The sequence below is a fragment of the Osmerus mordax genome, chromosome 12, assembly GCF_038355195.1.
Source record: "Osmerus mordax isolate fOsmMor3 chromosome 12, fOsmMor3.pri, whole genome shotgun sequence".
Taxonomy (NCBI): domain Eukaryota; kingdom Metazoa; phylum Chordata; class Actinopteri; order Osmeriformes; family Osmeridae; genus Osmerus; species Osmerus mordax.
Genome location: NC_090061.1, coordinates 9,382,926 through 9,394,799, shown reverse-complemented (window position 1 = coordinate 9,394,799; position 11,874 = coordinate 9,382,926). Strand labels below are relative to the sequence as shown.

The following is an 11,874-nucleotide window of genomic DNA, read 5'->3' as shown; positions in this document are numbered from 1 at the left end:
TGTCTACTATCAAAACATATTGCCTGCAACAGGTTTTACCCTGCATGGTTTTCCAACTATTTTACCAATAGGAGGAGTTCAGTGGGAGTGTGTCTGTGTATGTTTCTGAAGACAAAGCAAAAAATTGATGTTTGTCTTCAGATAGAACGAAAACATTCTGATTTAGCAAGACGTAATAGGATGATGCCCAGATTTCAGTTGTTGGACAAAGGACCTTTTCATTCAAAAAAGTTGGAATTGAGTTAGACCAAATAGAAAATAACAAGGGACAGAAGGTCAATTAAATCTCAGTCCAAATGGAAAAGCTATTTGTGTGGGTATCACATGGTGAGACTGCAGTGATACTTGTTTATTTGTAGACCGCAGAAAGAGGAGGGGGCATTAGCAGGGCCTTGACTAAACCACATCTCAGAAACAGAGTTTGGCCTTATAAATATGTCAAATATGTCAAGTCTTTTTAAAGTCTTTATAAAAATGAAATTCTAACATGGAAGCAACAATTTCTTATTATTCTTAAAACAAAATGTTGCCGCCATTGTTCATTAATTAGTCCCCTTCTACAAAATGTTTATCATTGTTGTGGTATAATACATGTTTGGCTTTTGAAAGAGGTAATCTAATTATTTATACAACCCAAAAGACACTGTGGTCTCCTTGAAGAAGTACACCAGTCATCAGTGTAAAGCTCTCAGACCAGCTTAGTGAAAATACAGACAGGCAGCAGAAGTGAGCCGGTCGTATTTTCCTCAGGTTCCTGCTGACAGCGCCACAAAAGGAGATTTAATGTTGTGATTTATTATCAAGCAATAAATGGATTAACCTGTCTTTTGTTTTTGCCTGTTCATACTTTTCTGTACCTTCCCTGAGGCTTTGTACAATGCCAACCATCACAGCTACTTCTTTGCGCAGGGGCTACAAAGTTTATTGATTCAAGTTTGATTATTTTGACAGAATTCATATTGTGATTATATTTCAAATGAAGGTTCTTCTGCAGCACTGGACTTCCTTCTAAAGTAAGTAATGACCTCAAATAAATTATACGTTTATTAATATATCAACTGTATACTTTACTGTATATGTTATCACCCCAAGTCTGGCTCTGTGCAGAACTAAACTGATCTAAAAGAGGAGCATCGTTTTCAGCATTCAAGACTGAAATAGTTCTGTAATAATTCAAGGGATGCTTGAATTTGCCACCTTATCGACATGAAATAAATAAATACAAGTTTGTGGTTTACAGAATCAAGAACACGTTCATTAAACTAGCCATACAATGGATAGCTTAGAAAATGTGTTTTTCATACAACCCCCAGTTTCTTGCTCCGCCCCTCAAGGATTTGATTGGGTACGCTGCAACTGGATCTGTCAGTGCGCTCAGTCTCATCCGTTTCTCCTGACTTGTAGAAAGGGACTCTGCTTTGTTAGCTGGTTGGGCAGACTTGAAGAGAGACAGAACCGCATTCATGCACTAGATAATAATAGAAAAATGATCATCTGTACGAAAAAAATGGATTATCCCCTCGGACATCAATGTCAGCGCGTTCAAAAACAGGTAACACGTTTTCTTGACTTATCTGTACTTCCAGGTATCTTAACACTATAACTTCAGAAAATCGGCTAAGCTAGTGATCTAGTCTATGTCTGACATTCATTCATTTGTTCTGCTGTGTAAAACTTGAGGCGGATTTGTTTCCTCAAAATAATTTGATGTGATTGTACATAATTACTATAACCTAGATATAATATTTGATCTTGTTGACTTTTCAAAACTATCCAGCTAGCTCTAACGTTTAGAGAAAGGAAGCAAGCTCGAGACTAACTCAGCCACTTGGTTAACTAACTTGCTAATCAGCAAGCTAACTAGCTAACGTGTATATATTTTCTTGCTAGTTAATGGACGTTATGTTAGCTAGCTAAATGACAGTTGCTGAAATTCAAGTTTAATGGGGCAGCTCGCTTGAGAGAACAAGCATGTTTCCACCTACCAACGACTTATAGTGTTATTTGAAATGTACATTTGTCCCCCATACCCTAGTTTTAGCAGCTAGCTCGATAGTTTCAAACAGTTCAGAGCTCCAACTTTAGACTGTGACAAAGAGCTTGTTAGGTAGCTTCATATGCATTGCTGGCTAGTTCACTATCTAATTTAAATCAGACTAAACAACGAAGGAAACCTGTGTGTACATATTTAGAGGTCGACTGACAACATATATCGAGCCTCATGCAAAAAATGAAATTATTTGCAAGCTACTTATGTGTGGGCAGTCTGCAATAACTGGAACTACCTAGCTAATATTGTTTTGTGCATGCTTATCCTTTACAACGTTCAGTATTTTAGGCAAATGATTACCAGCCTGCGCATTGTCTTATTGCAGTAATGACATCATTTCAGGAAACTGTGTACTAATGTAGAGTCAGTAAATTTAACACTCAGTCTCTCATATCTGAAGGTGGTAACAAAGAATGCAACGAATTAGCTGAGATCATAGACAATATGAGTCCGTGGTGGCAGTAATTTGTTTGCATCAAGGAAACTCTCCAATTCGCTTATGTCCCATGCAGCAGAAATGTTTATGACTTGTTTTGTATTTCCTTTTTTACGTTAAGATTCAGTCCTCTTTGTGTGCAGTGATGCTGGGTGCACTGCCAATCAAAGTTGTTTTTCTCTTCCCTGTGCTGTACTTCTTTTTGCAACCGAAAGGGGGCATTGCATTTAGCGCAACTTGTTTACTGCAATTCAACATAGAAGTGGAACAATGGAGGAATGTGATCATTGATATTGGCACCGATATAGTATGTATTAACTCCTGATCACCAGCTTGTCTTTAACTTAGCAATGACATGCCATTGCCTGGCTATAGTTATTTAAAAATCATAAATCCCATTTATTAATTAATGTCAGATGTGCCTTTGGGCTTGTGAACAGCCTATTATAAGATACTGCCATGAATAGCTCTTGAATTGAGATTAAAGTATAAGCCTATGCCCTCAACGATAAAATGTTAAAGAACAAACAATATCTTCTCATGTTTACCAGAACATTCTTCTGTCTCGAGAATTCCAGTTGTAATACTCAGTCTGACGTACAGTGAGAAGGCAACTGTTAATAATGCACCATCTCATTGTTGAGTCTTCTATGAATGTGCAGAGTCAAATAGACAAATAAACGTGTCAGTATATGAACTTCTCACACTTGCCCAAATTAGATGCCTCCTCCTTCTAACTGTTGCTCCCCTTGGCCCCTTCTGTCAATAACAGTACCATAGATAAATGGCAGACGTTCAAGTGCATTCTTATCACTAGGCATGCACAAATGAACCATTTCTATCACATGCCTTAGTTTAGTTCAGAGAAACCCATACATCTGATTGAATACTTTTCTCTTACACATAAAGATACCAGCAAACCATAAAGGAACTGACAAGCAAAGCAAATAGAGTAACCATGATATCTTGTGTGACATTTTTCAGTCTGCCACTCAAGCGATATGCATTGGTCACATGTCACCAAGCTTTACATACCTACCTATAGAAAAGAGAAACAAAGACAATATTTTAGGGCATTTCTGCTTTATTTGTATAGACAGTGAAGAATTACAGGAAATGCAGGGTGGAGAGAGAGAGGGGGCCGGAAATGCAGGAAATGGTCCAGACTGTACTCGAACCCAGGCCCCTGCGGTAAGGCCTCAGCCTATGTGGCCCCAGATTACTTACCTATTTGCTCTGCAAAGCTGGGTTGTGTGTCTACCCGTTTGTCACCATCTACAGCTTGGTAGTGTGTTGTAGTTGTGTGTATGCTGTCCTATCCAGTTTACTCTCCCCTTCCCCTTTGGACTGCAGCTGGTTGTTTTGAACTCCTCCCTGGGTTCAGGTTGCAGAGCCAAAAAAGGGGTCTGGCTGTCCGGCCTCTTGTTTTTCCGGTGAAGAGGGCCGGGTGTGTTGGTTAGGGCCATCAGGAGGAGGACACTAGCGCGTGACAAGGACGGACCCCTTCAGGCCTACTCGGAATGCAGATTGAATATCCCTTGCCTCCTCCTCTCCTCCCGTCTGCAGCCCAGCCCCCCTGCAGCCCACCTCCTCTCCCCCTCATCCCCCTCCCTCACTCTGACACATTTACCCTTGGACACAAACGACTGGCATCATTTCTCTAGTTCTCTTTGTTCTGCTCTGCTGTCTCTGGTCTCTGCAAAGTGCACCTTTCATTTCCTGTCTTTCACACTTCACCATTTGTGGACTGCTGTTTGTTTGTCCTGTTACCAAAGCCTTTCAACGTGTCATCTCCTATTTCTTTTTCTACCCCCTGCCACTCTCCTTTTCTCTTTTGCATAGACAGCCTGCGTTGTGTTTAGCTTACAATAAACAAATGGCTGCCCCTGTACACTGGAGACAAGCAGGGAGGGTGTGTTAGATTGCCAAGGCTTTTGCATCTCAAATGATTGTACCCTCGACATGGTCAGAGGAGATGGTTCTTTTCTTCAGAGAGCAGAGCTAACCTAACAGAGGAGGTTATTTCAAGAAAGCAAGTCATGCTAACTAATTTGATATTTGTCGAAAACATGTTTGTCCGTCAGCAGATTTGGCATGGCACACAGATGGTGTCATTTCTGATGGTTTTGAACAATGTTGGTTCCTGTTTTCACTTTGACTAGTCCTACTTGTTTCTCCTTCTAAAGGAACATGTCCAAACATGTTTTTTTTTTTTTATAAGAATGACTTGATTACAACACCCCACAAGGTAAAGATTGGATGCTGAGATGGAGGTTAATCCAGATGAGTGGCACAGAGGCACTAAAGTCCCGGTCATCAGACCACGACAGTTTCTACCCTCTTTGTAGTCCACAGTTGGTCCTACAGCCTCCTGAGTATTGGGAGTTACCGTGGCATAAATTGACCTGTGACGTCTTAAACAATCTGTTAACTGGTGACTGATCTGGGGTGAGGTACTGTACTCTTCTGTGTGTCTCTGCTGTTTGTCTTTACTGTGGTGGTGCTGCTGCCAGGCTGTTTTTCTGGGTCAGAACCAAGGTGGGGTGTGAGGCCTGGTTATCAAGTCCTGCTGAAATGTGATCTATTTACAGGAGAGTGGGGACGGGAGTGTGAACGTTCTGCCGAGGAATGGTGAGGGGTTCAAGCACGGTCAGAGCAGTGTCGTTCCTGCTTCGTGTTCTGGAACCTCCCTCAGTGGGTTTGTTGGACCTGACAATGAGACATGAGACTGTGTTTTAGGTTATTCCTACATTAGGTCTGTTTGTTTCTTAAAGAAACAAAAAGCCCAAGTAGTTTCAAGTGTGTCAATGGTTCCTCAGTGTTGGTGAAATACCCCTGGCCTTTTGTTTAAAAGTTTAAAAACCACAAGGGTTCTTTGGGACCGAGAAGGCCACAGAGACCACAAACACAAGATGTAAATGTGCCAACACATGTAAATATGAATTGAGTGACAGGCACCTGTGCCAAACGTCCCTGAGAGTAGAATTCCCATGTTCCTTGATAGAGAAATGTAGGTCAGGGTCTTTGCCTGTAACTCTACATCCCAGTCTACTATATCTCTACATGTAGGTATGTGGGTGACAAGGAAGAGTTAAGCCACCTACTGGGGGAGAAGGGAACTGTCCCTCAGTGGCAGATAAACATGGTGCTAGATACAAACAACAGATCCTGTTAGGTAAGAGATTGAGATGAGTAGCCATCCTTGTCAGTCACCACATGTGACCCTCTGACATAAGGTTGTACAGTACCGTTGTTATGAGAAGCCCATTTAACACAGCCATCAGAAGAAGGCACCAGCCCCCACCAGCCCCTGTGTGTCTGCCTGCCAGCAGCTCTGTGACCCCCCTGGCAGGGAGGTGAGGAGAGCAGCCAGAGCCCCTCTCACATTACAAGTGGTGTCCAAACTCAGGCTTGCGGTGCCAACACCTTTTCCTAGAAGCCATTGAATGAGAGGCAATGAGAGAGGGTTGTAATAAATGACTCTCTCTCTCTCTCTCTCTCTCTCTCTCTCTCTCTCTCTCTCTCTCTCTCTCTCTCTCTCTCTCTCTCTCTCTCTCTCTCTCACCCTCTCTCTCTCTCTCTCTCTCTCACCCTCTCTCTCTCTCTCACCCTCCGTCTCCCCCCACCTTTCCCCCTTCCCCTCCCTCTCTCTCCCTGGGTCTGTTGCTTTTGGCTATTGGCTTCCCGGTCCACTAAGCCTAGTGTCTGCTTCTTTGGCTGCTGTGTTTGGTCTCCTCCTTCAGGCCAGTGGGCGTTTGGACAGCTTCCCTCAGAGGGGCCTCCAAGTTCTGTAGATCCAACATTTCTTCTTTTCTCAGTTCTTTGTACTCTTGTTTGTCAGCTCACTTCAATTGTATGTGTGCATATGTTGGTAGGACCTCTGGCCTAGTTGTTTCATACTAGTTAGTCACTGTATTATCATGTAGATTTGTGCTTCATCAACCATTGCATTTATTTCAAATGTAACTCACCTCTGACCTGCAGTGTGACAGTGTGAATGCATTTAGCTGTCCTGTAGAGCCTGGGATCCCATAGACAGCCTGTGTTTGTCAGAGAGAGAGAGTAATGTGAGGAGTGCAGCCCAGCCTGTGGCTGTTAGAGAAGTGACAGTATATCTTCTCTGAAGCTCATACGGCTCCAGTGAAGAGATTAAACATTTGAAGCAACTCCAAAACAAGTCTTGTGATGCACACAACCGTGCCGTCGGTACCTCCCGCCGTAGGCTCGCTCCAACCTCGCTCAGTTTGCCTTCAGGAAAAGCTCCCCCAGAGTTTCATTTCATTTAGTCATTAGTCACAGAGTTCTGCGTTCCATACCCGTCTGACTGTCCCCCCCCCCGTCCTGTCTGCAGGTGTTGAAGGTGAACGTTGAAAAGGAGCGGGCGTCGTTGCTGTACATGAAGGCTCTGGCCAACAGGGGGAGTGTGGACGCTGTGTGGCAGCAGATGGCCTCTCACCCACAGTACCTGGAGAGCTTCCTCAGAACACAGCACTACATCCTGCACATGGACGGACCCCTGCCCCTGCAGTACCGCCACTACATCGCCATCATGGTAGGAGGACTGGACAACACACACACAGTCAAGCACTCAACTCGGTCACCCTCCATTAACACACATAATTACTTGCATGCAATGTAAAATAAGCCCGTAACTTAATATGCACGTTTTCCCACACCTCCTGTCCTCTAGGCTGCAGCGCGACATCATTGCAGCTACCTGGTGTCCCTGCACTCAGCCCAGTTCCTGAGGGTGGGGGGGGACCCCCAGTGGCTGCAGGGTCTAGAGGCGGCCCCCCCACGCCTGCGACACCTCGACCACATCAACAAAGTGCTGGCCCACCAGCCCTGGCTCACATCCTGCTCTCACATCCAGGTAGAGTCCCAACACCCCTAGCGAACGCCCCCGAGCCCACTGCCACGTGGGCACTCAGCCCTGCTGCAGAACAACTTCCACTTGTTGTATGAAATGTCGTTTCTGATGATCTATACCAGGTATTTGGGGGATGCTTCTCCCCCAGTTGACTGTGTGGGGGAGAACAGAGGCTCACTGTGCCATGTGCTGTTGCCCCTCCAGGCCCTGCTGAAGCCAGGGGAGCAGTGCTGGTCTCTGGCTGAACTGGTGCAGGCCGTGGTGCTCCTGGCCCACTGCCACGCCCTCTGCAGCTTTGTGTTCGGCTCCGGCTCCGACGTGGACCCCGCCCCTCTCCCCCGAGGCTCCAACGGCACGCCGCCGGGCTTCTGTCTCTCGGACGCCGCCAACGGAAACGCCAACGTGCCTGCTTCTCTCACACCGCCCTCGGGGCAGGTCACCCGGCGACGGGTAAGTGGTTGTCGCTGACCAAACGTTTTCCCCCCTTATTGTGAAGGATTCTTCTTCAAGTTTTCATCCCCTTGAAAATTGCAGTGTCAACGAGGGCGTGTTTTTATTTATTTCACCATATCAAATCCTCACTGCTCTCTGTGTGTCTTGGCAGTCCCTGGACTCCAGCAGTGAGATGTTGTGTTTGAAAGAGAAGATCCAGAAATCCCAGGAGGAGAAGGAGAGGAGAGAGGAGCGACTCATGCAACCCCAGACACCCCAACAAGCAGGCACGCACACACGCACACACACTCACAAACATATAAAATGGTGTCATGTGTGAAGCTGGACTAACATGCCTCCTCTACCTCGCTCCTGCCCCTCAGATATGGAGGAAGAGGAGGAGTTGTCGTGCTCTGCAGACCCCTCACGCTTCATCACAGACCCTGACTTTGGCTACCAGGAGTTTGCCCGGCGAGAGGAGGACCACTTCCAAGTGTTCAGGGTGCAGGTGAGAGCGGCTCTTCTTTGGGACATCCTATTGGGGGGTGTCAGGTGTCCTTGTCAACACAGACTTGTAAATCATCTTGATTTGAAGTGAGGATCCCGTCCTGCATCTAATGTTGGTGGCTCTATAGATAGTCACAGCATGGAGTTTCATACTATGAGCCAGGTCCCAGCCTGCGCTAACTATTGTCTGAAATCACAAACGGCTTTTGTTGACCGAGACTGTTCTATTGCAGACTTAAAGTGAACTAGAAGAAAGTCGAAACGCTGTAGACCAGTGATGGAATAACGGTGTTTCTATGGTGTGTGTGTGTGTGTGTGGCGTACGCAGGACTATTCGTGGGAGGATCACGGCTTCTCATTGGTCAACCGGCTGTATTCCGACATCGGTCACCTGCTGGATGACCGCTTCCGCAGCGTCACAACGCTTCCCTCTTCCCACGGCCCGGACCTGAAAAGAGCCATCTGGAACTACATCCACTGCATGCTGGGGATTAGGTGAGAAGACGCCAACTCCTGCAGTAACACTGTAACAGCACATCAAACCATCACTCGCTACTGGATTTCAGGACTATGATTGGCATTGACATTTATTGTCAGGACTATCCATTTGTTTCCATTGTTGCTTTACCTTTAACGTGTCATTTGAACGCACGCAGATATGATGACTATGACTACGGGGAAGTGAATCACCTGCTGGCCAGGGAGCTGAAGCTCTACATCAAAGCTGTGGCCTGCTTCCCTGACGCCACCAAGTCCCCTCTGTGCCCCCTGCCCTGGGCCATGCTCAAACCTTCAGAAAGGGTATGGATGACATGACAACACCTGAACAGCCTCCATACCCCCACCACACACACACACTGTGGCTCTGTCAAAACGATTGTGTAAAGCCTACATGTATTGTTTCCTTTCAGATCAGAGACACGTTGGCCGTTGTGTTTTCCAGTTTCACCCCAGTCCTCCATTCATTTCCACTGTCTCTAACATTCTGCCCTTCTCCCTCCAGATCCATGTGAACCTGCTGATCATGGAGGCCAGGCTGCAGGCGGAGCTGCTCTATGCCCTCAGAGCCATCACGCAGTACATGATAGCCTAGCAGCTGGCCTCACACAAGGCCACCGTGGCCAGTGGTACAGGAAGACCAAGCTAAGAGGCTAAAGGAGGGGAAGAGGAGCATGCAATACTCTTGTCTAGCAAATGTGCCATTATTTTTGGCTTATTCTCTGTAAAAAGAAACAAAAAAAAAGAGAGAATGTATCCATAAGATGTATTTGTGTGGTGAGTTTCTCACACTGCAGTGAAAGCTCCTTGCCAAAGTCAACACACTCCAAACCATCCTACCCTGCTCCTCTCTCTCGGATGACTGGTACGCTTTCATTCTATATTGTCCTCCAAATCCAACATCTCGGCTCAATATTTAATGTGCAATTGTATTACTATCATTATAGATATTATTTTCACTTTTATTAATGTATTGTTTGTCTCCAAACTTTGTTGACTGTGATGAAAGCAGCATCTCTGAAATGTAGCAAGAAGTTAGTTACCTACAGCCAACACAATACTCCCCTTTGGTTGGTCCATCATTCTTTTCTTCTTTCTCTTGTTTTTGTTGTTTAAAACAAACTGTTCATCCTTTTTCTTATTGGGTTGAATGAATGTTTTGGGAGAGATGGCCATAAGATGTTTCGTCCAAGTCAGTGTTGGTTGAAGGTAGGTAGGTAGGTGTGTTCAGACTGTTTCACGTCAGTGCTGAAAGTTCAAGAACAAACACTGCTGTTAGATATCACACAACTATAGTTCCTTTTTAATAAGCACTTTTTAACTTTATATATTTATACAGTAGCGCAAGGTAAGCTCAGTGGTAGAGATGCAGACCTACAAAACATTGGTCGAAGCCTTTCTTGTCCACTGTTTGGTGTTAGACACAAATGGCTAGAGATGGACTGGCCTCCATTTAGTAAACTTAGTCTCTTATAGTCTCCCCCAGATGTGTAGACAATATGTGTAGTTCTATTGAATATAATATATCATACAACTTGACTTTGCCAGGAGATGGACATGTTTTCAGAGAACAAACCCAGACTAGTCATGGGTGAACTGAAGTCTCATCTTAGATGTGTGTTACAAGTCTGTCATTGTCAGGACTATTCCCAAAAACTGATTGAAACTTAAGTATAACATTAACTGGCACAGTTAAAAGTGAGGAATTAGCTCAGCCAATTTTCAATAATCTGTTTGTACATGAATGTGCTTTAGTGTAGATCAAAGGAAAGAATTTCCATTTCAAGACCACTAATCTCAACAATCTATAATACAGCAGTGATACATTATGGGATATAAATTGATGGTTGAGTGGTATAATGCCACACACACACAAAAACTACAAGATCTGCACTTTTCCCAAACATCTGTTAAGTGTAAAATCCCATTCACGTGTATGATACAATGGTAGATGGTGGATATTTAGAGGGTCTAATGTGATTGGTGGTACATTTAAGATCTGATGCATGCTGAAAGCAGGTCTATGTCAATTTATTTACTTGGTGAGTTTATATGATCTGATTTATGGAAGGTGACAACCAAGTATATATTCATGGTACAATTTGCAGATCAGAACAACGTTGGTACTGCAACCTAGATTGTTTTTGTCTTTTTGCCTTTGTTGTTTTTGTCTTTACTTTTTTTAAATGTTTTTGTTAACTTTGCCTATAGTACTATGATTGTTCAGTCCCTTTGCTATGTTGTTTTTTGGTTCGCTGCTAAATCCTGCTTGTTGCTCTGCATCCTGTAAATTGGAGAGTCGAGAGAGATTGAAATTACAGGATGGGTAGAGGAGAGAAAGTGCATATCAACAACTGCAAAGGTGATTTTGCGCAGGTGCCTTTAGGTCAAACCAGAGTAATGCTTGAGTGGGTGACTATGTACTCTGGGTTTCGTGGATAGTCACTTTTTTGACCTGTTCTGTGGACAGTCCAGACTTGGTCGGAACAATCCCAGATGGACAGACGTGAGACGGGCTCTGGCTCCAGATGGATCTGAGCTCTTGTCTGAAGCTTTCTGCTCACCAGCCCACGGAACTTCCCGAGAGCCACTGACACAAGAGATGGATGTTACAGTTGTTCAATATTTACCACGTAAATGAATGGACAGTAAAATAAAGACAAAAAAATGTAAAATTGTGAAAACAGCAAAAAAAAATGTTTTTGAAAATGTGAAAACTTATTTTTTCTATAAAGATGTTCTATCTATCTTTGTTGTTGTCATTTTTATTACGGTTTATTTACAATGGCGACACAAAGATGGTCAATACAAAGGAGTTTAGTACATTTGATTGGCTACAAAAACTACAGTTTGTTACCTGTAAATAATAAACATTTCTTGTTTGAGTATAGCAAAGACACGTTTTCAAGGAAACCAATGGTAGTAATTTTACCCATAATCTTAACTAATCAATGGACTGATTCATTGATACCAGTGGTGGACTAGCTAGCCTATGCAAGATGAGAACTAACAGATGGTGGGGTGATTTGAGCAGGTTTGCAATCATCTAGTAATTCCATGTTGTTGCTCAGCCAAGTCCCC

General features: G+C 44.2%; 1 protein-coding gene across 1 annotated transcript; it reads left to right on the top strand.

The window, feature by feature from the left end:
* The first annotated feature begins 1,401 nt into the window (after positions 1-1,401).
* sesn4 (sestrin 4) lies at positions 1,402-11,540 on the top strand. Its single transcript, XM_067248014.1, has 9 exons — positions 1,402-1,552; positions 6,838-7,038; positions 7,177-7,359; positions 7,561-7,806; positions 7,961-8,075; positions 8,172-8,296; positions 8,624-8,790; positions 8,952-9,096; positions 9,299-11,540. The coding sequence occupies exons 1-9, from the start codon at positions 1,487-1,489 to the stop codon at positions 9,386-9,388; spliced, it is 1,338 nt and encodes a 445-aa protein (XP_067104115.1). The 5' UTR covers positions 1,402-1,486; the 3' UTR covers positions 9,389-11,540.
* Positions 11,541-11,874: the final 334 nt, after the last annotated feature.

Bases quoted from the DNA above. Each gene is read 5' to 3' on its own strand.
- sesn4 (XM_067248014.1), top strand. From the start codon at position 1,487: ATGATCATCTGTACGAAAAAAATGGATTATCCCCTCGGACATCAATGT. The intron at 1,553-6,837 runs GTAACACGTTTT...TCCTGTCTGCAG, and splicing joins GTCAGCGCGTTCAAAAACAG to GTGTTGAAGGTGAACGTTGA. The intron at 8,791-8,951 runs GTGAGAAGACGC...GAACGCACGCAG, and splicing joins CACTGCATGCTGGGGATTAG to ATATGATGACTATGACTACG.